The sequence below is a fragment of the Rutilus rutilus genome, assembly GCF_951802725.1.
Source record: "Rutilus rutilus genome assembly, chromosome: 2".
NCBI classification, from domain to species: Eukaryota; Metazoa; Chordata; class Actinopteri; order Cypriniformes; family Leuciscidae; genus Rutilus; species Rutilus rutilus.
The window spans coordinates 3,755,197-3,775,620 of NC_140210.1; the positions used below are offsets into that span (position 1 = coordinate 3,755,197).

Below are 20,424 nucleotides of genomic sequence, written 5' to 3' on the forward strand. Positions count from 1 at the left end.
TAGTACAATTACATCTATTTACGGTTTTCCCCCACAAAAATAGTATTTGACTAACAAAATACATTTTTAAAATATACTTTATATTTTTTGTTAAATTTCAATCACAATAGAACAATTCTAGTATAAAAGAATTGTCAAAATATGCAAATCCAATTGCAATTATGCAAATAGATGCAAGAAATCACATTTTGAAATTCAAATATTATACTGACATCAACACAATCAATTAAAATGCCAAACATGTATTACCATAGAAGTCAATAAATGCATTTTAATCTTGATAAAAAATAATAATAAAAAAATAATATATATATTTACAAAATACAGACCCTTTCCAAAAAATTAGAATATCATGGAAAAGTTTATTTATTTCCATAATTCCATTCAAAATGTTAAACTTCCATAGATGATAGATTCAGGGCCCACAACTTAAACGATTTCAAGTATTTAGTTGTTTATTTGTACATAATTTGGGCTTCCAGCTCATAAAACCCACGAAAACAGGATTTCAAAAAATTAGAATATTACATGAAATCACACAGTAATTACACAGTGATACCATGGTCATTGAACCAGGTTTTGGTTATTTTGGCAGTGTGGGCAGGTGCAAATCCTGCTGGAAAATGAAGTCAGCATCTCCATAAAGCTTGTCTGCTGAATGAAGCATGAAGTGCTCTGAACATGTCCTGGTAGACGGCTGCGTTGAGTGGACAGCACAGTGGACCAACACCAGCCGATGACCAACACAGACTGTGGAAACTTCACACTGGACTTCAAGCATCTTGGATTGTGTGCCTCTCCATTCTTCCTCCAGACTCTGGGACCTTGGTTTCCAAATGAGATGCAAAATTTGCTCTCATCAGAAAAGAGGACTTTGGTCCACTGTGCTTTATTAAATCCAGAGTCAACGCAGCCGTCTACCAGGACATTTTCAGAGCACTTCATGCTTCCTTCATTTTCCAGCAGGATTTGCACCTGCCCACACTGCCAAAAGAACCAAAACCTGGTTCAGTGACCATGGTATCACTGTGTAATTACTGTGTGATTTCATGTAATATTCTAATTTTTTGAAATCCTGTTTTCGTGGGTTTTATGAGCTGGAAGCCCAAATTATGTACAAATAAACAACTAAATACTTGAAATCGTTTAAAGGTAGGGTAGGTAATCCTGTTCAGAAACACTTTTTTTTATACTGGGTGAAATGGTCCTTCCATCCTGAGAGTAGTCAATACATTATGTGTTCAGAAAAAGGAATGAAAAAAATCAGACCTCTGTAGCAGCTGCAGGACAGTAAAAACTCTGACCAATCACTGCCATTCGGTGCGAATGTAAAGAACCAATCAGATGCCTTCATGTCTCGTGCCCGAGCCCCACTGCGCGCGCTGCCCTGCGTGCACTCATCACATGTCACCGTTCCCGGAAATATTCAGCTCAAAGCACCTGCATATGCAGTCAGCGAAGGCAAACAAGGCAAAAACTACTTCCTCGGACCCTGCCCACACTCTTGAACGACCTCCTCTGCTTTGCCCTCAACCCCGGACCTGTCCTCGAACCGACGATGCGGTACTTGTCTCCGGACTCGGAGTGTACGTTAGTCTTCATTAGAGTCAACAATGTTTTCATCATGGAAACTCTTACATGCAAAACACCGTATATGTTATGAATCTTACACGAAATTCACCTTCATCACAGTGTAACTGATGATAATGGAAAAACGTGTATCAATGCAACCTGTTTTTAGTTTTGCCTTATAAATATAGCTCGTTACCGAATGAAACTTTACCATTATCGATATGCTAGCTTGATAGTGAGTACTAAAAGAAATCTTATTTGTTTATATTCATAGTGATAAAGTTAGGTATTTTATTACATGTGATTCTGACATGATGTCACTGTATGTACTGCGCTCCTTCCTCTCCACTCGTCTCAGGTAATAAATGCGTCTTGTTCCAGCCTGAGCGTTTGGCGTCGCGCGGTCATGTGTTTTGGGGGCGTGGCTTTGGAAGGAGCTCAGAAGGGAGGGGGTGGGAGTGAATGGAAATAATGAGCTGTGTTTATTGCAGATTAAAAGGTCTACAGTCACTCGATTTTTATATTTTCTTTTTCAGAGTACTTACATTTTAATTATGTATTGGTATATAAAGACAGTTTAAACAAATTTGGAATGTTTTTTTTTTAGAAAAATCCTACCTACCCTGCCTTTAAGTTGTGGGCCCTGAATCTATAATCTATGGAAGTTTAACGTTTTGAATGGAATTATGGAAATAAATAAACTTTTCCATGATATTCTAATTTTTTGGAAAGGGTCTGTAAAATATGAGGAATATCAATACATGGCATGCTGTACAAGGACTGTAATAACTTGCACAGTTTACTCAACTGGGTTTTTAAATAAGTCAGAGCTGTGGTTCATTGGTTTGTGCATGGAGGTTTGAGTGTCATTTGACCCTGTTTGTCTTATAAAAAAAAGAAAAAAAAAGAAAAAGGGCCATAAATAAAAGTAAGTAATTTGCAGCACAAGTTAAGAAACTCAATACTGGCGCAGGATACGACTCAACTGATTTTATTCTCAGCCTCTGAGTTTTCTGAGCCACCGCGGCCAGTCTCAGAGGAGACACATGTTGCTGAGACAACAGGCAGAACAGCGCGCTACTTCCTGTCACACACACACACACACACACCACCTGCAGTCACTGGAAAACCACTGACCCTCCATGTGGTGAAACACTAGAGTAATCCATCTTCAGGATGCTGAGCTTCAGACCCTCGCTGTTGCTTTGAGTTAGTTATAGCAATACCAAGCCCCATATGAAATATGAATTCTGTGCACATGCACATTTTCTACATGTATAAATGAGCATCAATTTCATGGTGATGAATGAAGTGGAAGTGATTATAAGCTTTTAACAATTCCTTCTTGATTCAAAATTGGATTTAAAAGCACTATACTTACTTAACATGATGCACCTGTAAGGATTGTCAATGCACATACTAGTTGGCTGTGTGATATTTGCCTAATAATATTAATAATCATAATTTGATTGACAGTAGTCATGTGTGACACACGTGGAAACCTCATCTGTTGGGATACTTCCGTTTTGAGAGCAGACGCATTCAGCATTTATTGAGAAATAAAAGTGCATGGTATTTCAGGGAAATCTGTTTTAAACTTCCTCACATACACATTGAAGAAATATGAAAAAAAAAAAGTAAATCAAAGATAAATAGACTGGTGAAAAGGTGACCTTCATGACCCCTGAGCAGTTTAACGATTCATAACCTGGGAAAGTCCAGCCTGTTTTAAGTGATGCTGCTAGTTATTACACTAGACTGTGTGGTGAGTCACCGGTGAGAGTTTCCCTCAGGCGGGAACGGCTCGTACAACCGCAGACTCACCAGAGAAATGCTGCACTCTGATATTGAGGTTATGAATGCATGGAGGAACATATCTTTCATGCTAGTTTTCTATTGGAAAAGATATAGTATCTTGAGAGAGAGAATTAAACTTGAGGCAGATTAAGAAAGTTAATATTTTGACCAAATAATGCAGTATCATATTTACTATTGCACAACCTAGAGCAAAATAAATAAATAAATAATAATAAAAAAGAGAAAAACTAAAGGTAAGAAATGTGAGTAGTACAATACAAGTAAAAAGGTTTAGTCTTGTTGATGTCGTGCATAATTATACTTATAGGAAAGATAGTGAGAGATGTTTTTGAATGTTAAAACCATTTAAATTTATACTTTTAAAAGCCATTATAAGTGAATGAAGAATTTTATTAACTTTTTTAGTTTTTCTCTGATTTTAATCTAGACATCATTTTATTTTACACTTATTTTATTTGGTAATACTTTTCGTTTACTCTGTTTCCACTATATGCTCATTTATGTTATTTTGGGGATTTTTGCATTGCTTGTTTGGCCATACACACGACCAGTTATTGTCATGTCAATCTAGCACACATTTGTCCCTTGAATTACACAAGAAAAGGGCAAAACGTGACGAATATATTAGATGACAGCTTGAGCTTTGAGATTCCAGGTCCAGGAGCTCCTGAGGCAAAACTCCATGAGTTTTTAAATCCAGTCCGTGTTTTCTGTATTCTGATATTGGCCACTGGGCTGTGCGGTTTCTTTCTTTCTTTCTTTCTTTCTTTCTTTCTTTCTTTCTTTCTTTCTTTCTTTCTTGCAAAGTTATTATTTAAACTGGTTCTCAACATAAGAAATCAATTGATATGCAATAAATATGATTAAGTTTGTTTATATACTGTATATATACATACATACATAGACATACATACATACATACATACATACATACAGACAGTATATATTATATACACAAACGTTGATGTTAGATGCAATGAATCGATTTGGCAGCCCTATATATATATATATATATAGGGCTGCCAAATCGATTCATTAACACCATTTAATTGATTAAATATATTGTTGTTTAGTTTAGATTGTTTTATTATTATTGTTTTACAATGTTATTTTTATAGATATATTTTCCTCTAAATTATCTTATTGTTGACTACTAAACCGATTCCGCACTGTTATTTATATTTTTTTCAATGAAAGTAGTTCGAGTTTTTTCTTCAGCATCTCCTGAGGGTAAAACGCCATGCGCCTCCATGAATCCACTCCGTGTTTTTCCATGTTGTCATACTCACCACTGGGTTGTGCGGTTTGTCTATGTGTGTGAGTGTGTGTGTGTGTGTGTGTCTCTCTCTCTCTCTGAGTGTGTGTGAGAGACAGGGAGAGGGAGGATTGCTACTTTCTCTCCACTGATAGAAACACAGAGCAGAAGTTGAGAGCGCGCCGCTCCGGATCTGTTCTGGAGGTTTCGCCGTTGTAATCGCGCACGCGTTCGTTCTGAGAGGATCCGTTGGAGAATTCTGCAACGAAAAGATGCGACAGAGCGCGTGATTGATCATTGATGAGCGTTTGCATGATTGAAACATTTGTCCACCTGCAGCTGGAGACGCCGGTGCGCTGAGCGCGTCTTCTGGGTTTTGCGCTTTTACGCATCGGCTGGATTTGCTCGCAGGAGGGATGTGGAAGACACCTGTCGTGGTTTTCACTTCTTTATCGCTTCTATTGTCGCTGTCGTGTGCTGGAGATGTAAAATCGCGCAGCTGCAGCGATGTGCGCCAGGCGTTCACGACCAAAGGCTTCAGTCTCCATAATGTGCCACATCAGGAGATACAAGGTGAGGACAAGGTGCCACATCACAAACTCGGGGTAAAAGAGGATTTCTGCTTACATGTCAGTTAGAAAACCTGCACTCGGGTGGAGAACAGCTCGTGCTCATGCAGCAGGTTTGCCCATTGATCATAAATGGGGTCGATCAGTAATGATTTGTAAATGATTTACATGTGAACTCACGCATGGAATAGCCTATAATGAATGATAAAAGCTCAGTAATGGATCTTTGAAAACTTTTACTACCCCAGTTGTCTTCGGTGTTTATGGATATATAGACAGCATGATCTCGATTAGCTGTTACATTCACAGAAAGGCACGAACAGTTGGGTTACACTTTAAGGTGTCAGTGTTAGTGTAATTATGTATTTTAGCACTGTGTAATAATAAGTAACTACATGTACTTACGACAGGGTTAGGATTGTGGTTTGGTTTAGGGTTAGTTGCATGCAATTGTGCATAGTGTATAGTTATTACATGTAACGTGTAACAAGGACACTAAAATAAAGTGTTACCATAAGTTGTTATTGAGCTGATATCATTGAACTGTTAAACCTGTGAATCTTTGAGCATCCAATAGAAGTTGAAGAAGTCAATCTTATAGCACATCTCAACTTTGGACCAGTGTGATATTTGATGTGGTGTGATGAGTTGCAGATGTTGTGAATTATTAAAACTTGTATATTGGTCAAAACATAACAGTTTTGAAACCAAACCTACAATTACAAAAAGAAACTTATTAACGTTGAGGTTCTTTGTATGTGTTGGACTGTTAAGCTTTTGTGTCTTTCTGCATATTCAGAGACATTGACCAAATTCAACTGTATAAATTATAAATTACTAAAAGAAGGTTTTCTTCTGGAAATGGACTGAATACGTTACTGAAAACCACAGACACAGAAATATAGTTAAATTTCAACAATGCTCTTTTCTTTCCACTATTTAGTTGAATCTCAGCAACTAAGAACACATCATTTTGCATCATCACACACACTCATATAAAACGTGCATGTGCGAGTAAATCTCAAATCTACCTGTGCATCACTTGCTTGTCACGCTCAGTAAACTCTCAGTGAGTTGAAGGCTCTTTGTAAGAGTTTTCCTCCAATTAAAAGCCCTTCATGCAATATAAACAGCCCCAGTAGGTGGCCCTGCTCACTCAGGAGGACGAGCCCCTGTTTAGCATTGGATTTATGGAGTCCTTAAGGCCATAGTGTAGCTTTAATTCATACTCCATGCTGTGGCATAGATAGGGTTTTCCTCCTTTGTTATCTGTTGTGAAGTAATCACATTTGAGGGCTTCACCCAGTAAAAGCAGATTACCGTGGCAGGGACTTAATGCAGAGGAAGAGAGAGCGTTTGAAAGGATGAGATAATACAGTCATAATGTGTTTTATCCCACAATACAGTTGCATTTGCCTTAAAATGACATTTGTTGCTCGTTCAGATGGCAGACGTAGCCTGATGTAGCATGATGTTTCGTCTTTTGTGAGATTGTTCTGGTCCTTCAGTGATAAATTAAACATGCACATTGATTTGGGCAAAAGTTTGATCATAATATTAATATGAAATTGTATTTATATTGCACTTTTCTTATACCCAAAGCGCTTCAACAAGTACAGTACACAAGTAGATCCATTAAAAAAGGAAAAAACGAACAAGAGCACTTGGATACTGGGGACTGCAGGATGTGTGTTCATGAAGTGTTTTTATACATTTCTAAAATAGGATTATTTCTCTAGTCCCAGTTGTCTCACCTGTGAGCATGTTGTCTTCTGATGGTTCTCCAAGGGCTCGATCCCCATGAGCATCTGTGGTTTCATTGCAGGCTGCATGTATATCTCTTGTTGATGTTGGTGCACATCTACAGTGTGTACCGTATGCTGTTGCATCACTGACCCATAATTTAACAGCATGCATAGCCTATGCAGGAATTCTCATGCAATGCGAGTCCAAATCAGTGTTTTTTTTTCTTTGACAAAAGCAATGGTCTTTTTTGTTCGTTTTTATTTGATTTCTTTATTCAAGATACTCGCTTTTGGAGTAACTGTTGAAAATGTGTGTGTCAGAGGCTAGATAGATAGCGGGGCCAAAAAAAAGCATTTTGCCACTGAAGTCAAACTTCAAAACTTTTGAATGCAATTGCGTTAGATACAAAATACCAAAGTAATAGACCTTTTTTTGAATGAAAGATTGCACAAGCACTTTTCATGCTAAACATTTCATAGTTAGTTCGGTCTGAAATGATAAGAAAACAGTGTTGCACATGAAGACGCACGTCATGATTTTGCCAAGTTAGACGCATTCCTAAGTTTGTGGATCCTGGAACAACATTTCTGTCTGAACATGTTAGTCCTACTCATATCCCTACGCCTAAACCTACCCTGCGATTCATAACTTATCCATATAACCAGAGGGAAATGTTGGTTAATAACACTGATGTAGAAGCACCTCACCCTGGTTGTAAGCCTAAACTTGACATAAACTGTAAACTTGTCCCGCAAATCTGATTGGATGATTGGAATGTTGTTCCAGGATCAACAAAGACGTTAATCCAGGAACATGTTGCACTTGGTGAAATCAGTTTCTGCCATGAAGACAATCTTTATTGTTTGTGGTTAGTGGAACTTGAGGACTTCTGAAACGTCCACTAAAATCACAGAAGCACCAGCTGATTTAAAGACATTGAGCAAAAATGACTCATCATTGGAAGAAACACCAGCCTAAGTTGGTTTGCTGGTCTCCGCTGGCCAGTAAGATGGTTAAGCTGGAGTGATTTAGAATGATTTTGTGCACTTGTCAGGCTATTACTATGTGGCCTATCAACTAAACCAGCTAAACCGCTTAGCTAGGCTGGAAGAGTGATGTAACCTGTCTTCAGATAGAAAAGATGAAATTATCGCTGAGAAAAGCCGTAGCATCATTTGTCTGGAGATGACATTTGTTTAACCATCTAATGCAATGACATTTACACATTTATGAGTGACCAAATGAAGGTACGTTTGTGAAGAGTTCGTCGTCTTCGACAACAGTTCCTCCAGCTTTTCCTATCTTTTCTCTCATTAATACTAATTATCTAACATTAACATCATCAGAAATGAGCTGAAATCACTCAAACATGAGCAATGTCCTCTGAACTTTTGCTAATGTTCTGGCAACGTTCTCTCAAAGTTATGAGCAAATGTTCTTCCAGCAACAGTAATAGAATGTTTGTTCAAAGTTATCTGGTCTTTAAAAATGTTCTCAAAACGTTAGCTAACAAATGTTATTATTCCATCGTTCATGAAGCTTTTTTTTTTTTTTTTTTCTGAAATGTTTAAGTTGGACATTCGTCTAACTCTTTAGTTTCAGTTTTTTTCAGCGAACTTTCAAAAGTAACGTCTCTATAATGTTTTAAGAATTCTAAAATGGAATGTTTTCCCAAATGTTCTCATAACCAAGAAAAAAACAGTTTAAAACATAAAAAAAACTGGGGTTTTTGAACGTTCAGAGAACAATCGGAAAAACATTTCATTTGAAAAAAAAATTCTTAGAACTTTTGTTTTTGGGCCTTCCGAGCTCAAAATATAAAGACTTACAAAACAAAAGCGAACTGTTTTTTTTTTTTTTTTGCACTTGACAAAAAAATTAATACGTTTATGGATAAGCCGTAGATTTCAGAACAAGCTTAATTTAAAACAGACACATGTGGGGATATTATATCACAGCTGGAGACACATAGAGCAAACGAAACACAGACATTTAAACAACATAAGTTAAATCACTCCCTGTTCTCCCCTACTATATCAATGTCACATCAGACTCATGGGTGTGTGAGAACATTCCACATTACACGGATCATACAATTCCCAAATCATGAGATTAGATTCCCATCTCTGGCCAGAATAAAAGAGACAAACCCAATGAAACTCTGTTAGTCAAAGCACAAATATTTTAAGAGACATGTAGTGGGAAATACGTCTGGAACACACACACACACATACACACACACACACACACACACACACACACACACACATTTTCATATTCTATGGGGGCTTTCCATGCACGTAATGATTTTTCTACTGTACCAAAAAATGTCCCCACAAGGACAATGATTTCAGATATTGCCATCTTTGTGGGGACATTTTGTTCCCATAATGTGGGGTTTACCAGGCCACACACACACACACACACACAGTAAAGTAAGGCTTTTGTCCTCAGATAAATCATCCGGCTGATTAATCACACAGGTCTGATTGTTGCTCCTCTCATGAGCTCATTTGAGATCTCAACGGACTGTTGTTTGTGTGGTGAGCGTTCAACGGGTAAATCGCTGCCTGACAACACTGAGGTCATCCGGGAAGTGTTACATAGCATTACTCCAGCTTCATCATAAAGAGATATATTTTACATTAATGGGCCATGCATTGTATTGTTTGTGTTTGCTTCTTCATTTATATTTTTCTTCAGTTTTGTAGTGTTACTTTCCTCAAACATTCTGGTTAGAGTTTGATCGGAACCTCTAAAACTAAACTAAACTTCTGCAGTGATTCAGTCAGAACCGCTGTACGTCAAACTAAGTTTGTCAGTTTAACTTTAGGCACTGAAATCATTTGAAAAATTCGAAATTACATTGTTTCCATTTGATGGAATGTTCAGAATTCAGAGTCAGCAGCGACGATGCTGTGTAATTGGTCTTCTTCCATGTATTTATTTGCATACTGATTTGTGATTGGTCTTTTTCAAGCTTAGCTCTGAAAAGGGGCGGGGCTACATTTGAACTAACTTTTGTTTTTACCATTGATTTTTTGCTATCTTGAATTGTCTCCAATTACAATAAAATGATTACTTTAAGAACTTTGCAGCTGGTTTTAACTACTGTCAGGTGTCCCACGGTTAACTCAAGATCATCAGTTTAGTTACGGCCGGAAGGGGTTTTGTTTGCCTCTTTATACCGTGCTCGATTTATTTAGTGTCCAGGACTGCATTATTCATTACTTGAAAGTAAGGGAGAAATGTACAGTATAGAGCGAACGCGTCCCGAACGAGAGAGAACTTATTAACTGGGTGTTTGTTCGGTACAATGTGAGTTGAGTTATTTTCAGTTGCTTAGCAACATCAGAACCTTTATGTTTGGAAGTTACATTTGATCAGTTCTGAATGATGTAAGAAGACTTCTCATTTGTGTGTTATGCATAATCTGGCTTGTGTTCATCAAGTTCAAAATATAAAGATGAAGTATTATTTAGTCACTGGGTTTTCTAAAATAAAATTGGTATTTCCATATGGTTATGTAGTAGTGGATATAAACCATGCATGTTGATGTTGTCATTATATTTCCAGAAAAAAGTAACTATTAGTGTGATTAGTGTTATATAGAATTACTCATGCTGTGAGATGTGAGATGTTGTCTGTACCGCCCACTTCTTCTGCTGCTATTTTCTTAAAGCCCAGGGCAGTTTGACAGATAGGCTTACTAAATTGACTTATTTTGCTGGAGGAAAGTTCCTCTGTCATGTCGGTTCTCGCATGTTCAGCAAGATCTCCGTGTTTAATATCACATCCACCTGTGTCTAGGGCAACGCTGTTGATCCCATCTGTCTGTTCCTGTCTCTCTGCTTCACTCGTCACTTCTGTCTCTCTTTATGTCCCTGTCTGTCGTCTGATCACTCTGCTTAATGAAAATCTTGGCCTGTAAATGTCAGGAGCTCGTGTAAAAGGCTTTGATCAGTGTCGTGTGTGTCCTCGGCCTGTTTGTCCAGCACCGGCGCATTCAAACACATCCATTTGCATTCATTACGAAACACACAGCCTGCTCAAACAGAGCGCGTTTGGCCAACGTCGCGCCAGTTAGGAGGTGAACAGAGGTACAAAGAGAGAACATGAGGGGAAAAATGCTAATTTATGTGAGAAGAATGAATTATGCTGCCGCTGTCATCAGTACCAGGTGAGGAAGCAAAGTGTTGCTTGAATACATCAGAGGAATATTTATATGATCATATATTCAAAAGAATACCACTGAACCATGATAAATTACAGAACTTTTGTTGAAGAGGGAAATATGTTAAGCAACAAAGTGTGACAAAAGACCCAACAATTCAGTCGATCCAAACCACTCGTTCTCTTTAACGTGAAACACAAAATTATTGTTCTGCTTTTTCAGTCATCTTAGATGCCCTGCTCACTTTTATTACACATAAAACAATGCAGGACCAGGGTTATTATTGTAAAAAAAGAAGAATATATATATATATATATATATGAATCGGATACAAAAGCCTCTAAGTGCCATCTGAAATTTTCTTCTAGAATGATCATTTTTATAAAGCTTGTATATTTAAGTTTAGTAATTTCACTGAAATGACAATTAATAGGTAATTTTTAACACATAGCCTATATTCGAACTATTCGAACATCTGGTTGCGCATTTTGTCAATGACGCGCATTACGTCAATAACAGGACAAATTAATACTAAGAGACATAACTACTTGTATAGGTAGTTTATTTAAGTTTAAACATATTTGACAACGTGTTACCTACACAAAAACAAGTAAATCAACTAATGGCCAAGACCACAGACTCTTTCTCTCTCTCGCCCTCACCCTGCTGCGTTCACACCGGACGCGAATAGCGCGAATGATTTCAATGTTAAGTCAATGTAAAGACGCGTTTACGCGCGTCTGGAGGTCTTGCGGCGCGAATGAGGCGTCACGCTCTCTGCGCATAACGGTTTAAATGAACAACAACAAAGCAAATGTTGAGTGCTGATCAAGAGTTTTGTGCAAGCAATTTAAAGGTATAGTGGAGGATTTTCCCGAATTTTAGAAAAGAACCGCCCTCTCCACTTTTTGAAAAAATGCACATGCGCAACACTCTACCTGCTCCCGAGAGGGAACGCCTATTAAACGTGTGCACGAGAGAGCATGCACGAGCTAATCATAGCTTACATTAACTTTTACTAGCAGTGATTTTAAATGGATTTCTCCAAATAGCATGCCAAACTTTACCTGTCGAGTAGAAACTTCGCGACTGAGGCATCAGTGGGAAGCCCAACCTGTGTTTTGAGCGCACGCCATCGCGTGAATCGTGTGCACGAGCACGTACGACGGCCTTACGTAAACATATCACCAGAATGATTGACACTTAGGAGGACCAATAGTCTTGATGATCCACCCGGAAAAAGAAAATCCTCCGCTATACCTTTAAGGTGGCGACCCTTATATAGCAGGCTGCATTCAGTGATCGAAACAAATATTATTAACATTAATTGAAGATTTACAGTATATAGAACCGACATTGAACGCTCCGAGCGAGCTGTGCTGTGGTAAACATGGAACTTTTCCTTGGCATGAAACGGTGAATAATCAAACCAGTGGAAGCCTGCAGTGCATGAAACTGCTGTATCTAACCTACCTTATTCATGCAATATCTATTCAGTCAGAACAGTAGCCTTCACTTTAGTAATGTTTCTGTTTAATGTTAACGCTTCTTCCTGTGACCTGTCCCCACTCGCAAAGCAGACAGCCGCGCCTCTGCTACCGCGGGCGTTTTTCCACATTCGAATATTCATTTTCACCTTCGAAATTCTGTTTTTAAAACTATTCGAATATATATTGGAATTTAGAATATTCATTGACGTTGACAACCCTAATACTGATGGGAGTTGTAGTGTCACACTTATTTCAGATGCCTTTTGAAAAGACTACAATTATTCAACCCGCTAAAGTGGCTAGTTGGAGTGACTATGTTACCCGCCACGAGCAAAATCCACCCGCATTTGGCGGGTTGGCGGGTGTTAATGTCAAGCCCTGTATGTATGTATATATATATATATATATAATAGCAGTACAATAAGGTTTCATTTGTCAAGATTAGCTGACTTGAACTAACAAAGAACAATAATTATACAGCATTAATTAATCTTAATTTAATGTTAATCTCAACATTTACTAATCGATTAAAAGTTAATGCACTGTCAACTAACGTGAATTTGAACATTTTATGGACTAACATTAACAAAGTTTAACTTAAGGTAAAATATTACTTGCTTAATGATGGTTAATGCATTAAGTAATGTTACCAAATGAAACCTTATTATAAAGTGTTACCCAGGAAATTCCTGTGAACTATCTCATTTTATTTTCTAAAAATGTTTGGGAGCGACCTGAGGTGTGAGTACATGATGAACTGTCCCTTTAAGGCCTCCATAGGTCATTATAGAAACACATTCCAGTCCAAACAGTATACTGTACGTTTGATTTCATTTGATATTTTTTTTTTCCTCTCATCAGTGGCAATGGAGAAATCTAATATCTAACAATAGCTCAGGGCCTGTATATAATATGGCAGAAAACTCAGATTTCTAGTCTGGCAGTTGCTTGATGTAAGGACTTCTGGGAAATCCTCCTACACTGCCTCCAGTGATGTTTGCAGAAACAGACAATTATTTATAGATTGATGCATTTATATCAAAGACTTTTCCTGTTGTTCGCTGAGTTGCAGACGTGATTATTCTCATCCGTCTAAAGGTCAACAATTATTCTCACTATTGTAACTGCCAAATACTATAGTGAAAGGTTGGCTACTCGCATGTCTTCATCTCTTCTGCTCCGCTAAGTGTTTATTTGATAAAACAATAACTGTAATATTGTGAAAAATTATTGCAATTTTGAATAACTGTTTTCTATTTAAATATATATGAAAATGTCATTTATTCCTGTGATCAAAGCTGAATTTTCAGCATCATTACTCCAGTCTTCAGTGTCACATGATCCTTCAGAAATCATTCTAATATGATGATTTGCTGCTCTAGAAACATCTATGATTATTATCAGTGTTAGAAGAATAGAAGGTTCAAATGAACAGCATTTGAAATATTGTGCAACATTATAAATGTAATTAGTCGCTTACGATCAATTTATTGCATCCTCGCTGAATAAAATCATTCATTTCCTTTAAAATAATGGGGTTTGATGGTCAGTACGATTTTCTCTGTTCACCTCACATTGGACGGTGTGGCAATACGTTTTATTTCGACTTGCCTAATTTGCATTTTAGTTTACTTTTGCTGTCATTTTCAGGAAAAATAATGATTTCAAGTGACTGCATCCGACATTTGAGACTGTAATAAACTATAACTCAGATTCACTGCAAGCGTAATTGGTTTTTCTTTACGTCTCCCAAATAATCCGAGCATAAATATGCCGCAAACTAGCTGGTGCCCCCGAGGAGCGAGTCTAGAAAGCACTTAATTACCGCTAATTAGGAATACTAACACGAGTGCATCAGGTGCTGAACACACAGATCTGGATTAGATGTTTATCCCTTCAGAGGACGCGCCGTCACACCGCCATTCATAAATTCAACATTAATAAAGCTCAAAGACATGTTTTTATTAAATGGCGAAAGCCCACAATAGTCAATTTACATAAGTTAATTATTTGGACAGCTTTTTTTTTTTTTTTGTCTGATTTTGATGAATAGTGTTTGGAAGGTGAGATGAGCCGAATGGCGCCCTGGAGAGTGTTTGGATGTACAGAAGTAATGAAGGCATTAATACGGTGGAGATTGACTACAGGAAGTTGTGTGTCGGACATAAGGTGTAAGTAAGCGTGGGCGAGGTGAGAAAAACCCTACGCTTTGTTTTCTCTGTCAGTCGTGAGAAGCTGATAGCTTTGCTCTCCTGCCTTGCCGTCTCCCCGAGAGCAGCGAGGAAACCAACACCACATTATCCCAGCGTTGCTTGCAGCTCTTGTAGTCGCTGTCTGCATCATTTGGGAACGTTGTTGATGTCCCCCCCTTCAAATGTTCTTATTTTCTTCTGCTCGATTGTTTTCCTGCGGTCTGACTTTGTTATCTGTGATGTTCTTTAAAGTAGTTGATGTCAAGGAAGACTTCCAGATCAAAACCAGCATCACTATTACTTGTAAATCCATCCATCTGTTCTATCCTTTGTTCCATCTATCCATCCATCCATCCATCCATCCATCCATCCATCCATCCATCCATCCATCCATCCATTGTAGAAATTGTTTGATCTATCTATCTATCTATCTATCTATCTATCTATCTATCTATCTATCTATCTATCTATCTATCTATCTATCTATCTATCTATCTATCTATCTATCTATCTATCTATCTATCTATTGTCATTTTTAAATAAAGTTAACATCCATCCACCCATACATCCATCCTTCCATCCATTCTTCCAAAATAATTTTTAAATCCATCCATCTGTTCTGTCCTTTGTTCGTTCCATCCATCCATCGTTCCATCCATCAATCCATCATCATCATTTTTAAAACAATCCATCCATCCATCCATCCATCCATCCATCCATCCATCCATCCATCCATCCATCCATCCATCCATCCATCCATCCATCCATCCATCCATCCATCCATCCATCCATTGTCATATTGAAAAAGTTATAATCCATCCGTCCATCCATCCGTCCGTCCGTCCGTCCGTCCGTCCGTCCGTCCGTCCGTCCGTCCGTCCGTCCATCCATCCATCCATCCATCCATCCATCCATCCATCCATCCATCCATCCATCCATCCATCCATCCATCCATCCATCCATCCATCCATCCATCCATCCATCCATTTTCAAGGCAGCTGACATAAGGCATTCATCTGGTAGACGATCAATACAAAAAAGAAGATAAAATGCCTCTTGTGACTGTGTTAAAATCACATAGAATAGCAACAATCTGGCAACCTTGTGACGAGTTTTGCACATGCAAACCCCATTCAAATATAAAAATCTACTTGGCATTTCGCATTAAAGGCCAGATTACTTAACGGGGCAAATCAGCTTGGGAGCACAATCCCCAAAAAGCACAGTTTGTCATTTCATTTATTTCATTTTTTCATTTTCATATTTCATTTTCAAGTTATTTATTTTATTTGTGCAATGTTAAAATGATGTATAAAAGTAAAAATGACAAAAGAAACTTGTTTTTACAAAGGCCAGACGATAGTGGTTTCACTTCAGAACACAGAACATCGCATTAATCAAAAGGGTTTAAAGTGCAGCTCTGACATCTAAACCGTGTGATACTTGGCTTTTAGATGCAGATTTGTTCAAGCTACATTTTATAGCCGACCATCTGCAATATCTTGCCAATTCACATTTATGGGGGATTTATGGAAGTATCACCTTGGCTGAACCGTGCGCCTCCTTTATTAACGTTGGCCTGCAGTGAATCGCTTATTGTTTGATTTTTATGCGGCACTCTTCGTCTGCAGTGTTGAACTTTGACACTTTTGCAATCTGTAGTTTGCCAAGCTGCATGTTACTATATTTAAGTATAATTTTATTGTTTGTGATATTTATCTGGCATAATATTTTAAAATTGAACATATCTAGGTCTAAAAATACAGTGTCTCACACACATGGTGATCAACAGCCATTATGTAAAACAAAACAATCTCAGTTGTTTGACTTAAGTTATTTGGCTAATGAATTAACCTTGTTAAAAATATTTAATATTTAAATTGATCTGTTCATTTATTTATTCTAAAAATGTTATCAATGTGCTGCAAAATAATAGTTGGAATGGTATTGTGCATAAATATATTGTTTTTGTCTCAATTATGTTGCATATATTGATTCACCGATGTATTTGCCAATGATAGGTATCGTCCGATAAAGCAATTATTTTCGCCATTGGGCTATTGTTTAAAAATAGGTGATGATCAGGGCAGATTATATCCTGTCAATCAAAAGGGGGCACAAAAAACCCCTCATACTATGTGTGAAGGAAATGTCTTGTGTTGAATTTAGGGCAAGTTAACGCGACAATAACGCAGTAAAAAAAACTGATCAAACAGGCTCTATAAATCTATGAATCACCCGTAAGAAAATATAACTTTTAGTATCGGTGCATCTCTAATATATTAATTGCTTCTCTTTTCTGTTCATCCTGCGATAATTAGGACTATTAGATTTACATCTCATTTCTCCATGCCTAGACAAGTGATGTAAAAAGTACTTCAGTCTCCCCGATCTAGTTTATATTCCCGTCTGCTTTATCAAAAGCAACACTGCAGTTAAAAATACGACCCTGTCTCTTAAAGACTGCAGCTGACAGTGTAGCACGTCTGTGGAGAAATCCATTCTCAGCTGAAGAGAGAAACCTGTGAGCGTTTTCATGTCTGACAGCGTTGGGTCAGGAAAGCGATGGAAACAGAGCCGAGACGGACTCCATCCCGAGCGTGTGGACTGACTGGTTCTCCTCGACTTCATTACACACCAGTCAGTCTCTCAGCAATGGCCTTTTGCAACCACCTCGAAACACACCTGTGTGTGAGACACTGAGAGACGTTCTGCAGTGATGATGCTGTAGAGGCCATCGCTCGGACCACGGGTCTGCACTTCAAGCGGCTTCCCAAACTAAAATCTTATTGTAGGTTTATCGTAAAGAAAGAGCACAGGCCTTTCTCTCCAAGCACTACAACTCACCAGGTGATTTAAAGCCATGAAGAGGAAAATTGAAGTGTCACTTACATTGCTGTTCAAAAGATTATTATTTTTATGTATACTTTATTAAGCGTGGATGCATCAAATTGATCAAAAGTGACATTACAGACATTTATAATGTAAAAAGGCTTCTATTTCAAATAAATGCTGTTCTTTTGAACTTATGAATCAGCACAACTGTTTTGAACACTGATAATGATCAGAAATGTTTCTTGATCTTTAAATCAACATATCAGAATGATTTCCGAAGGATCATGTGACACTGAAGACTGGAGTAATGATGCTGTAATTTTTTTAAATATATATTCACTGAAAAAAAATATTAATTGAATTTAATCAAAAATTTTTATGGTAAGTGGTTGCACACAATTGATTTTAGCTACTTTTAAACAAATGCATTAAGTTGAACTAAAATTGATTAAGTTCAACTTAATGCATTTGTTTAAATGTAGCTAAAATCAATTGTGTGCAACCACTTACCATACTTTTTTTTTTTTTATTAAATTCAACGAATCATTTTTTTCAGTGTTCAAATAGAAAACAGTTATTGAGATCTAGCAACACTTTGATCAAATAAATGCAGCCTTGGTGAGCAGAAGAGTCTTAAGATTTTTTTTTAAATCTTACCAAACCTTTTGAAATAATATTTCTAAGCTGACATGGCATATAGTTTTATTGTCCTCAGAGAAAAGAGCCAACAAATAATTATCTTATATTTTCACTATTCAACTGCAAAGAACACACTTCTTTTTTTATTTTTTATAATTTCAAATAAATGTTGGATGAATCATTTGAAATAATACAATGCACAGCATATTCACACAGAACAATTGTAGAAATAACAGTTTTGTACAAGGTTTTTAAAGCAGCTAATGACATTTTAATATAGATTTTTGTTTTTTTAAATCAACAATGATTACATTTTTTTTTTAAATATATTTTAAAACAAAAAGCCTGATGATGAATTTGCATGTTATTCAAAAAAAAAAAAAAAAAAAAAAAAAACACAACAAACAATCAATCAATCAAAGTTCTATGGAGCAGGCAATCTCTTGGGAGTCCTTGAAAATGATGCGACTCAGGACCCCAACAGGAAGCCAACAAAGGTTTCATTTCCTACAGCTAATTGAAGTTGAAATGTTGAAGGCTTTAATGACATGCTAAAACATGCTGCTCTAAACATTGTTACATTTTATGTATTGCACGTGCAGATTTCATGACCTTAATTGAATCTACATGGAATGTACTTTAAAATATGCAGTGTCACACCGCAGGAACGTTTTATTGTGAAGCCAGAAAAATTGTGCAAAATTGTTACTTTTTTCATGACTTTGCTGTTCAGTATCATTGCAATCATGGTTTATTTCCCTTCAATGATTTCGATCGATGTGAGAAGCTGAGTTGTGCATAAATGTGTTCTCTTTAATGGATGCCAGTAAATTATGTTGGGAAAAGTGTGATTCCCAAACTGGTTGATTAATGCTGTATGTACCTGCGCATTGTGTGCTGCCGAAGCCAATTGATTTGACCTTTGCCTCTACTTTTCTTTGTAGTTATCAAAATACTTAAAAAAAATTAAATACAAAAAGTTGCAGTTAGCTATCACAACTTAAAATTTTGTGTTAGAATAAATAAGGAAGATATACACTTTAAAAAAAGAAAGAAATATATTTATGTTTAAAATTATATGATATTATACTAATTAATTATATTATATTGCATTTTGTCTTTGTGTAAAGTGTTTGATTGAATGCAAAATTAAACTTTTTTGTGGCTAATTAGAACAACTATGCATTGATAACTATATTCATATGGACCACTATGGAGCCACTTGAGAATACTGGGTCAAGATGCACGCGTCCCAGTGAGGATTATTTTATTTGTCATATTCTATGATGTAGTTGTGTACGCCGTGTATATATAGATTCACGACTTGTACCAAAGGTGTAAGTGCAATAAAAACAAGCAGTAGGCCTACTCGAAAGTCCATTTTAGGCGTTGTGCTGGAGGTGCAGAGGTGTCTAATTAGGCAGTGGGGGATTTCAAGTGATTGCAGACGGGCTTTGTATAGTGTTCCTGGCGGTGGAGAGGGAGTATAAAGAGGTGCGAAGGGCCACTCGGCACTGCTTTAAGGGGCAGATCTCCCTCTGAGACCACGCTGCTCACGAGACTTCATTAAAACAGCTCAGAGCCGCACCGTTCCTGTGCCGCTGGCGATGGCGATTTGTTCACAACAAGTGCTCTCTGCATTTAACCACGCTGGGAAGGCCAAACTTGAAGTTAAACACAACTCCCATGACCACAAGATGTTAAAGCCGGCATGAAACGGAAGTTGTGATGGTCTTTTCTTCCCTATTGTGCCGTATATCTGAGTGAAACGGCTTCTGGAACACGAACAAATGTGGGCGGGGCTTGATTTTGTCTGTGGGGAATTGATTGGATGGTTGTGGTTTACTATTGGTGGATCTCGTGTTTGAGTGACAGGTTGCTCCGCCCTCGTCATCAGAGAAGAGAAGAGATGCTGCAAGAGGAAGAGGAAGTTATTCTGATTCAAAAAAAGAAAAGATAACTCATTTATAATTGTGCAATATTCCATAAGTAACACGATTTGCCCATTTTGATTTCATGGTGACTTTAAGATTAGCTGTGAGACTAAGATTTGTATTTTGCTTTAGATTTTGAATTGCTTTACTTTGAGACAATTTTCACTCAGAAATTGCTAGTAAATGTAAAAACCAATCAC

The 20,424-nt window shown here is 37.4% G+C and overlaps 1 protein-coding gene across 2 annotated transcripts in view; it reads left to right on the forward strand.

Moving 5' to 3' along the window:
* Nucleotides 1-4,697: 4,697 nt before the first annotated feature.
* Nucleotides 4,698-20,424, forward strand: part of gpc6a (glypican 6a) — a 205,051-nt gene continuing 189,324 nt past the window's right edge. The window contains exon 1 of one of the 2 annotated variants that reach the window (XM_084402279.1): nucleotides 4,698-5,218. In XM_084402279.1, coding sequence (XP_084258405.1) covers nucleotides 5,062-5,218 — 157 coding nt within the window. In that variant the 5' untranslated portion in view covers nucleotides 4,698-5,061. The remainder of the gene's footprint in view (nucleotides 5,219-20,424) is intronic. The other variant, XM_084402278.1, reaches the window with a different exon arrangement.